The sequence below is a fragment of the Astyanax mexicanus genome, chromosome 3, assembly GCF_023375975.1.
Source record: "Astyanax mexicanus isolate ESR-SI-001 chromosome 3, AstMex3_surface, whole genome shotgun sequence".
NCBI classification, from domain to species: domain Eukaryota; kingdom Metazoa; phylum Chordata; class Actinopteri; order Characiformes; family Acestrorhamphidae; genus Astyanax; species Astyanax mexicanus.
This window is the reverse complement of record NC_064410.1, coordinates 63,296,477-63,316,009: the sequence shown is the minus strand read 5'-3', so window position 1 is coordinate 63,316,009 and position 19,533 is coordinate 63,296,477. Positions and strand designations below refer to the sequence as shown.

At 38.3% G+C, this 19,533-nt stretch overlaps 1 protein-coding gene and 1 long non-coding RNA gene across 2 annotated transcripts in view; one reads left to right on the top strand and one right to left on the bottom strand.

The window, feature by feature from the left end:
• The window catches only part of cpne4b (copine IVb), a 99,188-nt gene that overhangs the window by 44,529 nt on the left and 35,126 nt on the right, over positions 1 to 19,533 (top strand). The window contains exons 8-10 of the mRNA XM_022665340.2: positions 10,033 to 10,134; positions 17,296 to 17,382; positions 17,526 to 17,585. Of these exons, the coding sequence (XP_022521061.2) occupies positions 10,033 to 10,134; positions 17,296 to 17,382; positions 17,526 to 17,585 (249 nt within the window). The remainder of the gene's footprint in view (positions 1 to 10,032; positions 10,135 to 17,295; positions 17,383 to 17,525; positions 17,586 to 19,533) is intronic.
• Positions 418 to 4,913, bottom strand: LOC125799273 (uncharacterized). The gene is made up of 3 exons (XR_007438120.1): positions 4,817 to 4,913; positions 1,450 to 1,592; positions 418 to 951 (listed from the first exon to the last, which is right to left on the bottom strand). It is a non-coding gene; the product is annotated as an uncharacterized LOC125799273 (long non-coding RNA).

The following is a 19,533-nucleotide window of genomic DNA, read 5'->3' as shown; positions in this document are numbered from 1 at the left end:
GGTGTTTTTCTCTCTCTCTCTATCTGAGCGTCTCCTCAGTGGTGCGGGTGTAATATCTTCATTGGTATTCTGGTGCAGATGAGCAGCTGGAGAGAAGCTGAATTGCTGCATTCTCTCTCTCTCTCTCTCTCTGTTCGACCAGGAATCTATAAGGAATCAGTGAGCTTCTCAACAGAAGCTTTTCAGGAGAACGCTGAACTTCTGTAGAAACTTTAGATTATATTCTCTTTCTGCTGTGCCAGATTAGTGCAGGGCAGTATGATTAAAATGTATTGTAGTATTTTTCACTGTATTTTTATTAGTATTATTTATTTAGAGTTTTTGCATGACTGAGCTTTAATATAGGTTTGTGATTTACTGTACTGTTAAGATTAGTACATAAAGCTCAGTACTGGTTACAGTATTGAGTACTGATTTTGCTATTTATAGGTTTATATTTGAGTAAAATGAACATTGTTGTTTTATTCTATAAACTACAGACAACATTTCTCCCAAATTCCAAATAAAAATATTCTCATTTAGAGCATTTATTTACAGAAAATGAGAAATGGCTGAAATAACAAAAAAGATGCAGAGCTTTCAGACCTCAAATAATGCAAAGAAAACAAGAAGTTCATATTCATAAAGTTTTAAGAGTTCAGAAATAATCAATATTTGGTGGAATAACCCTGGTTTTTAATCACAGTTTTTTTAATGCATCTTGGTATCATGTTCTCCTCCACCAGTCTTACACACTGCTTTTGGATAACTTTATGCTGCTTAACTCAAAACCTCTATTTCACAAGTAAGACTTGTACACTTGTACCTAAGCATTGAACCCACAGTCGTGTTCCTGTTCCAGTTCTGGGTTCTTCTGTGACCTCCTGGATGAGTTGTCCATGCCCTTTTGGAGTAATTTCGGTAGGCCGGACACTCCTGGAATGGTTGATATATACAGCTCTGAAGAAACGCCTGAAATAACAAAAAAGATGCAGAGCTTTCAGACCTCAAATAATAAAGCAAAGAAAACAAATTCAACAACAACATATTCATAAAGTTTTAGAGTTCAGAAATCAATATTTGGTGGAATAATCCTGGTTTTTAATCACAGTTTTTTAATGCATCTTGGCATCATGTTCTCCTCCACCAGTCTTACACACTGCTTTTGGATAACTTTATGCTGCTTTACTCCTGGTGTGAAAATTCAAGCAGTTCAGTTTGGTGGTTTGATGGCTTGTGATCATCCATCTTCCTCTTGATTATATTCCAGAGGTTTTCAATTTGGTAAAATCAAAGAAACTCATAATTTTTAAGTGGCCTTTAATTTTGTTCCAGAGCCGTATATAGATATCAGACATAATAACAGTTCCAAAAACACTATGAACAGACCTAAAATACTCAATGTTTAAGAATATAAAAGAGATGTTTCTCAAAAGCTTTATTTCACATATAAGACTTGTACACTTGTACCTAAGCAGTAAACCCACAGCCGTGTTCCTGTTCCAGTTCTGGGTTCTTCTGTGACCTCCTGGATGAGTTGTCCATGCCCTTTTGGTGTAATAATTTCGGTAGGCCGGACACTCCTGGAATGGTCGATATATTTGGCTTAATTTCTGTAAAACAGAAAGAAATTTCATAAGTTGCTATTTTTTTTATGTTAAAACTGCATTAAACTGAATAACTGACCCAATAAACGTAAGTGTCCTACATTCTCACTCTTTTGTAGCGTAAAATCTTAAAGAATCAGCAGATTTTCACTGTTTTACACTTTTACACTCTATGTCTGTCTTGACTTGCCAGCATCGTACTTTATTTAGTCAGCACAGTGTAAAGAGCTGACTCAAACACACAGCGCTAAACAACTGCTAACTCATCTTTATTTACAGCCAGCAGACACTTAGCGCTAATTAACGCAACCCATTTAATCTTAAAGGAGATAGAAAGTGAGATTTCTCTTTATAGCCGGATGATAGACGGGCTGATGGGGGTTTATTGGGAGTATTGAACAGGATAAAGGAGATGTTGAGGCATTGAACGCGTCAGCCGGACGGGCGTTAGTCTGTGGTGATGGAGCGGCCGGCGATCAGGTGCGACTCTCAGCCAGAAACGCAGAAGTTATTTCAAGCGACTCCATCATGAATAAAGATGAGCGAGCTCGATTAATATTCATGAGCTCTTTACACAGACTGTTCTGGAGGCTGAGGGGTCGCTCCAGCGCAGACACCCATTTCACTCGTCTTCTCAACTCGAGAAAGAGAGAGAGCTGCATTCACATTTTAATTAAAACTCTTACAGATAAATCAGATCTGATTCAGCTTCACAAAATGTACTGAGTTTGAGAGTTTTTGAGTTGTACGTTTGGTAAAATAAGCCTTGTCTGCTCTAATTCCTGAAGTATGGATTGTTTGATGGGATTTTCTGGCTGAAATAAAGCAGAAAAACATCAATTTTATGTGACTGCAGCTATTGATTATTTTAAGAGGTGGAAAGTAACGAATTACATTTACTCACGTTACTGTAATTGAGTAGATTTTATGAGTAATTTGTCATTTTTAAAGTAGTTTTTAAAATAGGTAATTTTTTCTTTTACTTAAGTACATTTTAACACAAGTAATTTACTTTGCTACGTTGGAAAACTCCCCGTTACTGAGTAACAAATAAAATGCTGGGGAAAAATTTTCTGAATTAAAAAAAAAAAAATTGTGCGGATGCTCCGGCGCAGGGATGCTCGAGCGCGTAATAACGAGGCAATAACGTCCTCGTACAACGTAAAATGTGTCCCGCTGGACAAAAATTCTCAATTCACTGGTTAGCTATGGATTTACTTTATAAAGAGCAGTAATCTCTGTTCATATGCAGCTACACAGATTATATAATCTCCTGTATTTAGTAAAATATTCAGTACAATAATCCCTTTATTAAAAACCTAAACAAATTCTTTAACAGAATTCTGCCTTCAGGGTTTTTGTCACGTCCTGGCCTTGTCTCATGTCTCTGTGTGTGTCCCACGTGACCTGTGCCCCTCTGTGTCTCCTGTCTCAGTAGTTTTCCACCACGTGTCTCATTTGTAGCTCCGCCCCTTCCCCAGGTGTTTCCACTTCTAGTGTGTTTCATGTTAGTATAAATAGCCCTCCTCTGTCACTTGTCCTTCGTCGGTCTTTGCACTAACCCCTGTTGTTTGTCGTACCTCTGTTTCTTGTGTTCATTCCTGCGCTCCTTGGTTTCCTGCTCTGTGTTTATCCCGTCTTGTTTTAGTTTGTTTGTTTATCTTGTTTACTCCTTGTTATTGTCTCTGCTCTGTTTTGTTCATAGTCTTGTTTCATTATTCATTTGTTTTCCTCGTATAGCCTCCCTCTTTGTTTGTAGTTTATATTTATCTTCTTTATTCTCGTGCTCCTTAGTTCCCTCTTTAGTGTATATCTTTTGTTTATCCTTTGTTTATCCTTTGTTAGTTTTAAGTTCCCTTGCCCTGTTTTAGTTTATCCTGCCTAGTTTTATAGTATCTCTTGTTTGTTTATGTTAGTTTTACATCACGTTGGTTTTCTTAGTCATTTCATTGTTCCGTGTTTACCTGTCTATTTGTTTATTTGTTGTTTAGTTTTTAATTTCCTATTCTTACCTGCACTTACGTTGTCTCCTCGTCTCCCTACCTGGGTCAATCCTGACAGTTTTCTGAAAAGCAGTAAAGCTTAATGGAGACGAAAGGAGTTTCCTTTCCTGTATGTTAATTAATCTACTAACGTGTATAAATGCCTAAATGAATAGTATATTAAATGAACTGAAAGCTGTATGAAATGCCAAACTGAGTTCACCTTTCTGAAAGTTTTCTTGGTGGTGAGAGAAATGCCTCATAATGTTTCCTCTGTTCATGTTCCGCTGATTTTATCTTTATCACATAGTTTGTGCTGAGTTTTGTTCTCCATGGTCGCGGCTCCGGGGGACCCGGTGTTCTGTCAAGTTTTGCTACCCATCGATATGTGCTTCTTTACGGCACTGCACATGCACCAAACAACATTGTTTTTTTGTATGTTTTCATGTTTTTAATTATATTTCCTTAAGTTTTTATTAGGAACATTAAACCCTCTGCATTAATGTTAAAAAAACATGTAAATAGCAGTTAAAGCACAGTAATGGCAAGTTAAAAATAATAATGAACTGTAAAACTATAAAAATACAGTTTATAGTCGCCTATATGACCATAACTTTATAACTTTACTTTTACTTTTATTTTATTAGAATTTTAGCAAAGTATAGGTACTTTTACTTAATTACTATTTTTCAGTACTTTTTCCACCTCTGATTATTTTTGTAATCTGAAAAATCGATTCGATTAATCGAGTAATCGGATAAAACATAAAGAGATTTCATAAAATTAAATTAAACAATTGGTTTAATTTTTAAATTCATAACATACATTTCCACATTGCTAACACAAATAGATATAAATAAAACACAAAATAGACATAAATAATTTAATAATTCATAATTTGATAAATTAAAGTTAAATTATTTCAACTTAGGATTTCTCGTAAGTATTAAATGCAAGGTATTAATCAATAATAAAGACATGAACATTGTCTTTATGTCTTTATGTTGTGCATCTTATTCTTAGCTAAATGACAATACAGTAAGTTCATGGCTCAGCTAACTTTAACATGTATTTATTTATATTTAATTCCACAGCGCTGTGTTTAATGATTACATAAAGCCTGTATTAAATCTAGAACTTGTCTCTGTTGTAATAAACTAATCACACACACATATTATACAGTATTATTTTGTTATTAAGCTACATTAATGTTAATCTCATTGATTTATTATTATAAGTTAAATTGACCTGCTCTCTCAGCTTTAAAAACCTCCACCTCCTCCACTTCCTGCTTCCTGTGTGTGGGTGATGTAATGCTAAGCGCTCTGTTTCACAATAAAAGTCCCCACTAAATTCCGTGCTCTGCGCTTTAAAATTAATTAACCGATTCCTTGGTGCACGGAAAATTAATCGATCAATTTTTTAAAATTGAGTAACTCTAATTACTTGAGTAATCGTTTCACCCCTGGACTGATCTTAGTTCAGGCTTTAATATTCTTTATTCAAGGTTTAACAAAAAGGGGAGTACTGCCATATACTGCCTGATACACTGCAGAACAGCACTGCCAAAGAAGCAGATACAGCACTGTAGCTAGCGCTAGCCAGTTAGCATAGCAAGCTAACACAGTGGAGTGATGGTAAGTCAGCTGTATGTAGTGTGAAATGCACGTCTCGCTCTGCGAGATCAGCACTTTATCTGAGGAGCTCCTGCTGCTGTTCCTCACTGTGTGAGTTTTTTTTTTACGTTTTTATCCGAGTAAAATAGAAAAACAACAGCAAACAGCAAAGCAATTATTCGATTATTCAGAAAAGAGACAAATAGAACAGTGCAATCGATCCACAGCTCGGAAAGAAAAATTACTCTCTTCCCCAAAGGCGGTCTTACTGTAAATCAGTACAGACTCATTTATTCAGTGTGTTAAAGTGATAAAATTCCCTAAAACACTAGATATGAGCTGAAAATAAACTTCAAGAGCAGTAAAACTGGTGGAAATGCGAGCTATTTCGTTGGAAATTAAGTTTTTTTGGTGGAATAACGCTAACAGTAGCCCAAGTAGATGGTTCTTCAAAAATTTGGTTAGATCACGGGCGGTACGATGCTTTAAAAGTTGGAGAACTACTGTTCTAGACAATGACGATATCCGGGTCACGGCACCAAAACTCAGTACTTTGGCTCGTGGACTTATAGAAGTTAAAGTATCTGCTGTAACATTATTTACTCTTGGTATTAGGGCTGTTTATTGGCAAAAATGTTGTGATATGATACATATCATGACACAGGGGTTACGATTCAATATATTGCAATACTGTAAACAACATAAAATATTGTAATAGTTTCAAATTGAATATAAGAAGAGTTTACTTTATTCATTGAGTCAGTAGGATCTAATGAACCACTTCTGACACCAATCTTTACATCTAAGCTAATAATTTAGAATCAATACTGTATTTTTGATGATCGATACATTATTGCAAAACAAAATATCGCGATATTAGGAGCTGTTTTAATCAGGCAGGTGGTTTTAATGTAATGTAATGTGAATATAATCTGAATATTCAGTGTTTCAGTGATGTGTTTGTGTTGTTTGTGTTATTTCCTGTCTGTGTGTTGACTCTGAACACAGTGTACAGTGATAATGGGGGTGAGGATTAGGTGGAAACGTGGCTTTTACTCTGCCGGCTGAAAAAGTCAAACCACAGCATCGTCGTATTAATATTTTAAACGCCTTTCAAATTTTGATTACCCCCTACTAATGTCTCTGCATCAATGATTCATCAACAGCCAGGCTACAGTGTGGTGTCTTCCTGCACCCCACCCCCCAACCATACACACACACACACACACACACATAAACACACACACACATACTCACATAAATACACACACACATATACAGTGCCCTCCATAATTATTGGCACCCCTGGTTAAGATGTGTTCTTTAGCTTCTCATAAATTGAGTTTTGTTCAAAATAAAATAATATAGGACCACGATGGAAAAAAAAGAGTAAAATACAACCTTTAACTCAAGTGAATTTATTCAGTAGGAAAAAAATCCCACATTAAGAAATAATTATTTAACATCAAATCATGTGTGCCACAATTATTAGCACCCCTGATGTTAATACTTTGTACAACCCCCTTTTGCCAACAAAACAGCACCTAATCTTCTCCTGTAATGTTTCACAAGATGGGAGAATACAGAAAGAGGGATCTTTGACCATTCCTCTTTGCACATTCTCTCTAAATCATCCAACGACCTGGGTCCTCTCCTCTGCACTCTCCTCTTCAGCTCACCCCACAGGTTTTCAATGGGGTTGAGGTCTGGGGACTGAGATGGCCGTGGGAGGAGCTTGATTCTGTGTGCGGTGAACCATTTCTGTGTAGATTTGGCCACATGTTTAGGGTCATTATCTTGCTGAAAGACCCAGTGACGACCCATCTTCAGCTTTCGGGCAGAAGCCACCAGATTTTGTTTTAAAATGTCCTGGTATTTTAGAGCATTCATGATGCCATGCACCCTAACAAGGTTCCCAGGGCCTTTAGAAGAGAAACAGGCCCACAGCATCACTGATCCCCCGCCGTATTTCACAGTGGGCATGAGGTGCTTTTCTGCATACTCAGCTCTTGTGTTACGCCAGACCCACTTAGAGCATTTGTTGCCAAAAAGCTCTATCTTTGTTTCATCTGACCACAGCACACGGTCCCAGTTGAAGTCCCAGTACCGCTTAGCAAACTCCAAACGTTTGCGTTTATGATTGTGAGTGAGAAATGGTTTCTTCCGTGCATGCCTCCCAAACAGCTTGTTGGCATGTAGATAGCGCCTGATGGTTGTTTTGGAGACTTTGTGACCCCAAGAAGCTACCATTTGTTGCAATTCTGTAACAGTGAGCTTTGGAGAACTTTTTATTTCTCTTATCATCCTCCTCACTGTGCGTGGTGGCAAAATAAACTTGCGTCCTCGTCCAGGCTTGTTTACCACTGTTCCAGTTGTTTTAAACTTCTTAATAATTCCTCTGACAGTAGATATGGACAGGTGTAGGCGAGTAGCGATTTTCTTGTAGCCATTGCCTGACTAGTGAAGGTCAACACACATCTGCCTCACTTGAATGGCATGTTCCTTTGTCTTTCCCATGTTGAAGATAAATGGCCTCTGTGTCACGTCATATTTATACCCCAGGGAAACAGGAAGTTGTGAATTACTAATTAAATGTTCCTACATACTCTGATCAACTTCGTAAACTACTGTAGAAGTGACAGAAATACTTTTATTAAATTTATTTCCTAAGAATTGTTAGGGGTGCCAATAATTGTGGAACAGGTGATTTTATGAAGAATAATTATTTCTTAGTCAGGGATTTTATTTCCCCCTTAAAATTTACTTGAGTTAAAGGTTGGACTTTACTTTTTTTCCCATCGTGGTCCTATATTATTTTGAACAAAACTCAATTTATGAGAAGCTAAAGAACACATCTTAACCAGGGGTGCCAATAATTATGGAGGGCACTGTATACACACTGAAACACCCAGGTGTATAGCTTGTGTGTATATAGTGTATGTACGCTACATCGTTAATTATTGTATGTGTTCTACTTACTGTATGTACTCCTTAAGGGGGTGTGGCCTCATCTGGAGTGTGTGTGTGTCCCCGATACACTGACCTTTCATTAGCCGTGTTCCTCAGCTTACTCAGCACACACTGTCCCAATAGATCTTAGGTTATATAGCTTATATATCATCATTAATACAGTCATATTCATAATGTACCTCATAAACACAGTGTTCACTCTTCCTCCAGAGGGATAATAGACACTGGAAATGGGCTCATTTCTACAGAAATGGCAATTATTAACGTAAAATCATGAATATATACATCATAAATCCAATGCAGCCAACATCTCCTAAATGTCAAAATAATAATATTTAATTGGTTTTAAGTCATTGGGCCCTATTGTACACGCTATTTAACTACGTTGCAATGCTCATTGCTATCTTACACCTACACACTATCTTATCTACAGTCTGTGTTATTTAAGTAGCAACAGTGCTTTTGAATATATATATCTACGCAGATGGCCATGCAGCATGTCAGTGTCAGTGTCAGTGTGTCTTTGCTATCGTAACGACGGGAAAAGTACAACTCGTAAAAAAAAGAAATGTGCATTTAAGTATATTCTTAACATTAAAAAGTACATACTTTCAGCATTAAAATTACATGACATTACATTACATTTGGCAGATGCTTATATACAAATTATATGTTTACATTTATATATAAATATATTTTTGTATATATATATATATATATTTATATATATACACATATATGTATATATAAAATACATTTTTATTCAAAATTAATACGTAATTAAATAAATACTAATTGTACTATTTTGAAACAACTCATGACTTAAGTATATTTCAATTGTAATTAAGCTATACTTAAATATAAACATAAAAGCATTAGATTGTGCTTTTAAATGTTTTTTTCAAACAACTTCTGCAAAATTAAGTAGATTAATTTAATTAGCCGACTTAAGTAGGACTTAAGTAGGCTAATTTCTTCAGAAATGGCAATTATTAATGTAAAATCATGAATATATACATCATAAATCCGATGCATATCATTGTGGGCCAAGGTGACCAACAGCCAACATCTCCTAAATGTCAAAATAATAATATTTTATTGGTTTTTAATCATTGGGCACTATTTTAAACTCTACACAAGGTGTGTTGCAATGCCCATTGCTATTTTACCCCCCGCAAACAGTCTATTTACATCCATGCGCTGTTTAAATAGCAACAATGCTTGTAAATACATTATATCTATACTAATGGGTGTGCAGCTTGATTTAAGGCCTGTCAGTGTGTCTTTGCTATCGTAACAACAGGAAAAGTAGTTGTAATAAAGGTATATTTAAATACAACATAAAAGCATTAGATTGTGCTTTTAAATGCTTTTTTTCGAACAACGTCTGCGAACTTAAGTAGATTAATTGAATTGAATTTAATTTAATTTCTTCAGAAATGGCGATTATTAATGTAAAATCATGAATAGCAACATAATAAATAGCAATAAATAAATAACAACAGTGAATATGCATGTGAATATATCTACACTAATGGGCATGCAGCTTGATTTAGGGCGTGTCAGTGTGTCTTTGCTATCGTAACGGCGGGAAAAGTACAACTCGTAAAAGAAAAGTTGAAATTGAGCTCAGCTTTACAAAAAGTGTGAAAATCATCAAGTGACTTTTATATTTACTTAGGTTTTCTTTGTCTGATAGTAAAGTTTGTTTGATAATTAGAAAAATGTAGGTATGGCAAAAATGCATAAACAAAAGAAATCTACTTTTTACACCTTTTTGCACAATCAGAGTGCAGGGAGTTCTTTCAGAACCGGCCCGGAAAACCCATTAGTGACCCGACTGCTCTATCTTTTATTCTCTGTGTGTTTTGTTTGTAGTGTACAGTGTTTGACTGGGACTCCAACGGGAAGCACGACTTCATTGGAGAATTTCAGACAACCTTCAAAGAGATGAAGGCAGCCATGATGGAAGGAAAGCAGGTATTCACACACACACTCGCGCGCGCACACACACACACACATACTCACAATCAGATACTGTGGACGGGAATCTAAACAGTGTTGTGCGTGAACAACGCGTTCATTAAACACGCTCATTTTTCCGTGAACGTTGAACTGAACGCAACACATTTTTAATAAAGAACTTGAACGTGAATTAGTTCACATTATGTGTCATGAATGGCAGACATCACTGTAAATGAACGGAGCGTGAGGGCGAGCGAGAGAAAGAGAGAGATACAGAGAGAGAGAGAGAGAGAGAGAGAGAGGAGCAACGACGCGAAGAGCGAGGGCGAGAGAGAGAAAGGAGCAACGCTGTGGAGAGCGCGGAGTGCGAGGGCGAGCGAAAGAGAGAGAGAGAGAGAGAGAGAGAGAGGGAGGAGCAACGATGCAGAGAGCGCGGAGCGCGAGGGCGAGCGAGAGAGAAAGAGAGAGATACAGAGAGAGAGAGAGAGGAGCAAGGACTCAGAGAGCGCGGAGCGCGAGGGCGAGAGAGAGAGATACAGAGAGAGAGAGAGAGGAGCAAGGACTCAGAGAGCGCGGAGCGCGAGGGCGAGAGAGAGAGAGATACAGAGAGAGAGAGAGAGGGAGGAGCAACAACGCGGAGAGCGCGGAGCGAGAGGGCGAGAGAGAGAGATACAGAGAGAGAGAGAGAGAGGAGCAAGGACTCAGAGAGCGCGGAGCGCGAGGGCGAGAGAGAGAGATACAGAGAGAGAGAGAGAGGAGCAAGGACTCAGAGAGCGCGGAGCGCGAGGGCGAGAGAGAGAGAGATACAGAGAGAGAGAGAGAGGGAGGAGCAACAACGCGGAGAGCGCGGAGCGAGAGGGCGAGAGAGAGAGATACAGAGAGAGAGAGAGAGAGGAGCAAGGACTCAGAGAGCGCGGAGCGCGAGGGCGAGAGAGAGAGATACAGAGAGAGAGAGAGAGGGAGGAGCAACAACGCGGAGAGCGAGAGGTCGAGAGAGAGAGGAGCAACGACGCAGAGAGCGCGGAGCGCGAGGGCGAGAGAGAGAGAGAGAGAGAGAGAGAGAGAGAGAGAGAGAGAGAGAGAGAGTGAGAGAAAGCGCTGCAATTTAAAAAAATGTCTAGTGGAAGTGATGCACGGAGACAGACATCAATTCTCCTTATGAACATTTTCATCACCTGGTAAGAAACCCACAATTACAGTGTCATGCGCAAATGTCTATAATGAGCAGTTTCAATAAACGTATAGTGATTTCTAGCTTGTAGTGTGAAAAAATAATATTTATTTGAATATCTCACGAAAAAAGTAAAATAAACTGAACTTGAACTAGTTCAGAAAAGCTGTGAACTGCCACAACACTGAATCTAAACTATATGCTCTCAAGGTCTTATAAGGTACTTGAGTACAATGTACATTTCTAGTAAAATAGAAACACTTTTAACCATGAAAAAATCCATCCCAAGCTTCATGTGTTTGTTATATTGTTTTCTGTACATTATGGCCCCTATAGTGATGCTCATTGCTATCTTACACCCCACCAACACTATTTTCACACCTTCCACCTGCCTCATTTAAATAGCAACAGTGCTTCTGAAAATACAATATCTACACTGATGCACAAGGTAGAAAACAGAGGAGCTCCACTGACTGAATACAACCTAGACAGACGCCAACAGTCAGACGTTCATCGCTATCTTGTCAGCTATGCCAACTTTTACATCAACAATAAACAGAATACTAAATAACATATACATAACATTGCTGTTCTCTTAAATGAGCGTGAACCAGCAGCTCAGTTTCCTCTGCTGAGAAGTGTTTGTTGGACAAGTCCAGGTAGCTGCACCGTTAAAATAGCAATCCACCAAATGCATCAGAGCTCACCTGATCTAATCTTAAAGGGAATGGTGAGCTCTAGAAGAGACACACTGATTGGTTTATTTCAGGTTACGCCCAAAATTAAATTAACCACACCCATGATTAGTTAAGAGAAATAGGACAAGCCTGTACTAGGTGTACTTTTCCCATCGTTACGATAGCAAAGACTCACACATTGAAATGCTCTAAAATACCCTAAATCAAGCAGCACTTAACAGCTTACTTATAAATCTAATTTTGATCTTGTTTTAATTAATTTCAACTACTTTACTACACTCATTAACTCAAATTTCCACTTAAATTTCCATTTTAAGTTTAAAGTAAAAATGAAAAACGTATTAAAACTCTGAATAAAAGTTTGTTAGAGTTTGTTTTGGCTCCTAAAAGTGCAGCTGAAAGCTCCAGCGTTCACACTGTGAACCCCTCACACCTGTATTTACTCTCCATTATGACTGTTTACTATCTCTGCAGCTCTGAGATGCTGATGGTATCCGTTTCCTGTGGCCGGACTCGGCTGGGCTGTATTGCTGATGATGTGCAGTGATACGGTGGGGGGGGGGGGGGGGGGGGGTGAAATCCCCGGCGGGAGCAGAAAACTGCAGAAATTCTGCTTTTATACTGAAAGAACAGCAGCTCTGTACTGTCTGTGTAGCATTAACCCCTAAACGCCTCATCTACAGAATCTAAAAATACATTTTCTGTTTAATATATTTTATGAAAATACATATTATATATACTTTCTCTGCATTAAAGTGTATTTTTAAGCAATATGCTTTAAATTAAACATTGTGTTGATAGAAAAAAAAATATATATATATATATCGTAGCATTATATACTGCTTTTTCCATCAGCATTAAGGTGTACACAATATGTGCATAAAAACACAAAATAGTACATTCACAACACACTTCAATTGTATCAAAAAAGGTATCCTTAAATCTACTTAAGTTCGAAGAAGATATACAAAAAATACTTTTATGTTGTATTTAAATATAGCTTAATTACAACTAAAATATACTTAAATATATGTAAGTTGTTCCAAAATAATACATTTATGTATAATTCTAAAATTATGCACTTTTCCATGTTAAGTATACTTTAAAAAAAGATACTTAAAACACTTTTCTTTTACAAGAGATCATATACAATATAAATAATAAAAAGTCAAGAAGTAAGCATTAAAGTATTTTATACTGTATGTTTATGGGGCAGCAAGTGGTCCAGCTGTCTAAGGTGCTGCAACTATGGTTGGGGATCGCTGGTTCGAATCCCAGTCATGCAGCTTGCCATCAGCTGCCGGAGCCCTGAGAGTTTACACAAGTTAACAGCTCCCCAGATAAGAGCACCTAAATGCTTTACAGAGTGTTTTGGAGTGTTTAACACTGATACTGTGTATTTTACAGACGTCTTGTAGTAAAATGCATTACTCCACCGTGTAAAAATAATTCTAAAAGTAGAGTACTCTACAGGAAGTAGAGTGATTGATTAGATCAGGCATTAGAGTAGAGTATCCCACATTACTCCACCACGCTTCATCAGGGGTTTAGATCCAGGCTGCTTAACTATCGGCACTGATATATAATCAATATTCAGATCACTGTGTTTTACTGATTAAAAATCCAGTCGAGCTGCAGCAGATTTATGGTATTTACTGTGTTTCTGAGAGTACTCGAGAGCACTCCATGCTGAGAGAATCCTGCTTACTCATTTCCTCTATAGAGCTCCTCATCTCTCGCTGAAGCAGCGTGAATGTGCTTCCATCTGCCATACAGTGGTTTGCAAATGTATTCATACCCCTTTCACATTTTGTCTCCTGACATCCACAAACTTAAATGTGTTTTATTGAGATTTTAAGTGAAAGACCAACACAAAATAGGTTTTCATGAGTCTCGGCATGTTCTCCTCCACCAGTCTTACACACTGCTTTTGGATAACTTTATGCTGCTTTACTCCTGGTGCAAAAATTCAAGCAGTTCAGTTTGGTGGTTTGATGGTTTGTGATCATTCATCTTCCTCTTGATTATATTCCAGAGGTTTTCAATTTGGTAAAATCAAATAAACTCATAATTTTTAATCACTTAAAATCTCAATTAAATTTAATTTCATGTTGCAGGGTGACAAAATGTGAAAAAGTTCACGGGGGATGAATACTTTTGCAAGCCTTTGTATATTTACAGTACTTCTACATCAATCTATGTATTGATCCATCCAGCTGATTTACAGAGATCATCCTCTAGTGGTGCTATCTCCTACTTTAATCATTAATATGGGCTGTAAATGGACACAGCCTTGTATTAAAAGACATTCTGGTGTATTAATCCCATTTCCGATATCTCATTACAGTAATATAATACAGGAAATTGACAAATCCTGCACCTAACAGCTGGGGTTATGCATAGGGCTCAGCCAGGATCTACTACTCACTCAACTAACAATAATAGCAAAACCACCACAATCTGATACTGGCTCGACAAGAATCCAGAAGCACAGCCTAACACTATGTTCATGGTCCATTGCCTCAACTGCCAAGTAACAGACCTACCAAAAATAACCTATGAACAAACAGAATCCCTCCTTAATCTAAGCTCACTTCCTTTAACTATGGCAACAACACACTTACCTAAGCACAATCACACACAATAAATCACATTATAAGTTGCTTGAGCAGAACACAGCAACCACTACCATCCGATACTGGCTCGACAAGAATCCAGAAGCATAGCGAACTATGTTCATGGTCCGTGCCTCAACTGCCAAGTACTCAGACGTCTACAAAAACTCATGAGACAAATTATTACAAGAGCAGGACCACACCAATCCCCTTCATCCAAACTCTAACACAAACTTCAGTGCAAGCTCTTCTCAGGGGTCATCAGGTAGGCACCTTCCTTCGACAGTGTTTCGCTGAATTAGGCCCACGACACCTCCAGAAGGCTCAACAGTGAAGTCTGGCGTCCCAGACCCACCCCCCTCCAAGCTTGCTGTAGAAGCACAAACTCACTCCCTTCCCCACACAGCCTCAGCCCTTCTGAACCACAACCACTGACTAGATCTTTCAGCTACATCTGACAACTCCTTCACTACAGTCCTTAGCACACAACCTCTAATTCCGAATTCAGACAGCAGTCTTGTGGCAGACTTCGCAACAAAGCCTCTAGTACCTACCTCTACCGGTCTAATATACGCTTGCCACCCACGCTCTCTTACCTCAGCCACCAAGTCTGTATACTTCAGCCTTTTCCTTTCATAAGCTCCATCTACCTCGTCTTCAAACGGAACAGTCAGCTCTATAAAATACACTATCCGCTTACTTTCAGAGTACAACACTACATCCGGCCTCAAGGTTGTAACCAGAATGCACTCTGGGATCTGCAGTTTACTACCTACATCCACTAATAACTTCCAATCTCGTGCATTGGCCCACTTACCAGCAGTTTTCAAGCACTGTGCTGTTTCTCCACTATGCTGCCCCTCACGCACAAACGTGATTACCCTACTGCAACCTACCACGGGCATGTTATTAACTTCTAACCGTTTCTTATCAAGTGCACCTGCAAGAGATCTAAGTACCTGATTATGCCTCCATGTGTAGCGCCCCTGGGATAGACTCACCTTACATGCCGACAAAATGTGCTTCAGCGTGCCACTTCCTGCACATAGCTTACAACTTGGATCCTCACCCACCCACTGAGCAAGGTTTTGTGGCGTTGGCAGAACATCATATGTAGCTCTCAAAAGAAACTTTATACGGCCTGTATCCAATCCCCATAACTCTCGCCAGGTGATTCTCCGCTTCTCTACACTTTCCCATCTCATCCACTGCCCCTGTTTACTCTGCCCTGCTGCTTTTGCCCTCCTTGCTTCCTCCTCCTGCTCATGAATAAACCCTGTAACCATACGCCTTTTCTCAGGTGATGTGGCCTTGCCGAATGCTTTCCAAGAATTATTTACAGAAAGTAAATAATAAAATGATACTTAATGGAGCGTGTAAAGAGAATGCAGCTCTCTGGACTGAGATGAATATCCTCGCTCTTTAGCTTTATCTCTAAAAATGCTATTAAACTAATGGCATCTTCTTAAATCAATCAGACAAACTAATGACATTAAATTAATATAAACGCAGGATAAGTGAAGATAAGTGTAGATAATGTGGAGATAATGAGGTGTAGGTGTAGCGTTGTGTCCGTCTGATGATCCACAGCACACAACACCGTCCTTTACAACTTCCTTCTCTGGTATTTCTTGATCTGCACAGATAATAAACTGATTTACGAGCATTTCATTTACATTTACTTTTAAGGTATTTAGCAAACGCCCTTATCTAGAGCAACTTACAACAGTGATTGTTGTTTATTTAAAATATATCCATAGATAGTTTGTAGTACAGGGGTCGGCAATTAAGTTTGGCCACGGGCCATATATTTTCCAAGTGGCCACAAAAAAAAATTCTGTTTTGTAAAATGTAGTGTAATGGGATGGTGCTACAGACTAGTAGCTCTCCAGCCCAGAGGGTTGTTGAACCCAATTGCAGAACAGTTAATTTCAAAGCAGGTAAACGTCTTTATAAGGAGATATATAGGAGCGGAAAAACGAGAACGGGCAGAAACTAAAATCACGCCGAGTGCAACAAAGAGAGAGACAAGGGAGGAAAATAAACAAAAGCTCACCAGAGATAAAAAAAAAGTAAACAAAAGCTTACTGCCAACCGCTGTTGAACACAAGGACGCTTTACAATTTACATGTTTTACACACAACCATTTATACTCAGCACTCATCCACACACACACACACACTGGTGAGAAGCGGCAGCCAATAGCGCACAGTGTACTCTCAACCGGAAACAACCACGTCCACCTGGAGCACTGCATCGGGCACTACATCATTTACCCAGAACAGAGTGGCAATCCATATCTGGGCACACAGTCATACACACACATTTACACACAAACTTACACACACACACAAACTTACATACATACCACACACTTTACACATACACACCAGATCAATTTAGAATATTTAATTTTTCTGGGTGATTTTAGAGTATATGATTTACCTAATCTTCATGTTTTTTGGACTGTGGGAGGGGAAACCCATGTAGACACAGGGAGAACATGAAAACTCCAGCCAGATGGGGACTTGAACCTATCTATAGATCTATCTATCTATCTGTCTGTCTGTCTAATAAACTGAAAGAAATGAGAGAGCTTTAAACTCCAGTCTTCCTGCTGGCTTCCTGTTTATATACAGTTATAGAGGATATAAAGATCGGTTATTTTTTCTTATTTATCTGTTAAAAACAGATTCAGTGGGAATGCATCAACCCCAAGTATCAGGTGAAGAAGAAGAACTACAGGAACTCTGGGGTGGTGATGATGACCCAGTGTAAGGTGAGGAAGATTGAGTATATTTATTCTACAGAGAGAAGAAGTGTATAAAAGATCTCAGAAGATCTGAACGAGTCACAGGCAGTTGTATTTATTAGATGGTAAGTGTGCTGCACTCTTTCACCACCTCCTTTTCTCTCCTCCAGATCATAAAGATGCACTCGTTTCTGGATTATATTATGGGCGGTTGCCAGATCCAGTTCACGGTGAGTGATTCTGAGGGGTATCCCCGTCTCTGACAGCTCTGAAAACACCACAGCTCTGTATTATTAATGAGTAAACACTGCAGAGACTCGGCCTCCCGAGAGCAGCACTGTAACATCTGATCTCAGACCCACTTCCTCAACCCATTTCCTACCATCACAACCGTCATCAGATAAACTCATTAATTTGATTAATCTGATCATTAATCAAATCTGCTTCATCCAACGACCAGATCCTGCTTTATACAGTATTATTTCAGAGTTCTGGGAGATATAATCATTAAACCACATCACAATATTTCAGGATATTTTGGTGATAATTATATTCTTAGATTATAAAAAAATTTTGTCTATTTTGTAAACCACAATAAAGTCAAATGTAATATAAATTATAATTTATTTACACATAAAACACAAAAACATATTTGTTTTCTCTGTTGTTGTTCCTTAACATTTTTTTTTGCTATATTTTGTCTTTTTTTATTATTATTATTTTGCTTATATTTAGTAATGGGATGATCTGATTCTGATATAAAATTGATATAAAACTGATATACAACTACAGATACAAAATACAAAAAAAAGTTAAATATTAAATATGTTAAATATTAATTACAGGGCTCTATACTAATCTTTTTGCACTAGATGTGCAGGAGACTTTTATTTTGACACCTAGCGTAGTGGATTAGCTGCAATAGCTAACGGCTAACCGGTGACACTAAGGCTGTGACCGAAAAGGCTCCCTATTTACTAGTTAGGGCACTATTGAGTATTTCAGCCATTTTTCTTTGAGTGTCCGAATCATAAGGGGGGATTCGAACGTGATTTTGAGGGCACTAAAAACTCCCATAATGCATCATGATTTATAGTAAACATCGCTGCTTACTAAGCGAGCTGAATGTGTCCCAAAATGCATTGCGGGTTTCGCTACCGAGCAACAGACAGCCGAAGAAACGGAGCGGACAGCGAGCCACCAGGGTTGCCAGATTGTTACAGTGGGATGCAGATAAAACCAATTCACTGGGTAAAACGTGTTTCAAATCCACAAAATTACTGAGAAAACCACCCAAACAGCTGATGTTCGTCATATTAACAATATTACAGGGTTTATTCCAACATGATCTTAACTAAAATACCATAAATATCTTAAATATCACTGATTACAAAAAATGATATTTAAATGAGTTTATCTGCATATTTGTATTATGTGTTTTGTGCCTTGTATCATTGGACACACGAAACAAAAACGTAAAAACAGTACATAAAAACAACCTTGCAAGCAATGAAAGAAAGAAATAACTTACGAACATATAATAACGAACATTAACACAGCTTCAAATTTCCATCAGCAGGACTAAAATCTCTGTCTCTGCAGGGTTAGATATCTAACTATAACACTGATGAGTACCCTTTCCATCAGCAGGACTAAAAGCTCTGTCTCTGCAGGGTTAGATATCTAACTATAACACTGATGAGTACCCTTTCCATCAGCAGGACTAAAAGCTCTGTCTCTGCCAGGTTAGATATCTAACTATAACACTGATGAGTACCCTTTCCATCAGCAGGACTAAAAGCTCTGTCTCTGCCAGGTTAGATATCTAACTATAACACTGATGAGTACCCTTTCCATCAGCAGGACTAAAAGCTCTGTCTCTGCAGGGTTAGATATCTAACTATAACACTGATGAGTACCCTTTCCATCAGCAGGACTAAAAGCTCTGTCTCTGCAGGGTTAGATATCTAACTATAACACCGATGAGTACCCTTTCCATCAGCAGGACTAAAAGCTCTGTCTCTGCAGGGTTAGATATCTAACTATAACACTGATGAGTACCCTTTCCATCAGCAGGACTAAAAGCTCTGTCTCTGCAGGGTTAGATATCTAACTATAACACTGATGAGTACCCTTTCCATCAGCAGGACTAAAAGCTCTGTCTCTGCAGGGTTAGAT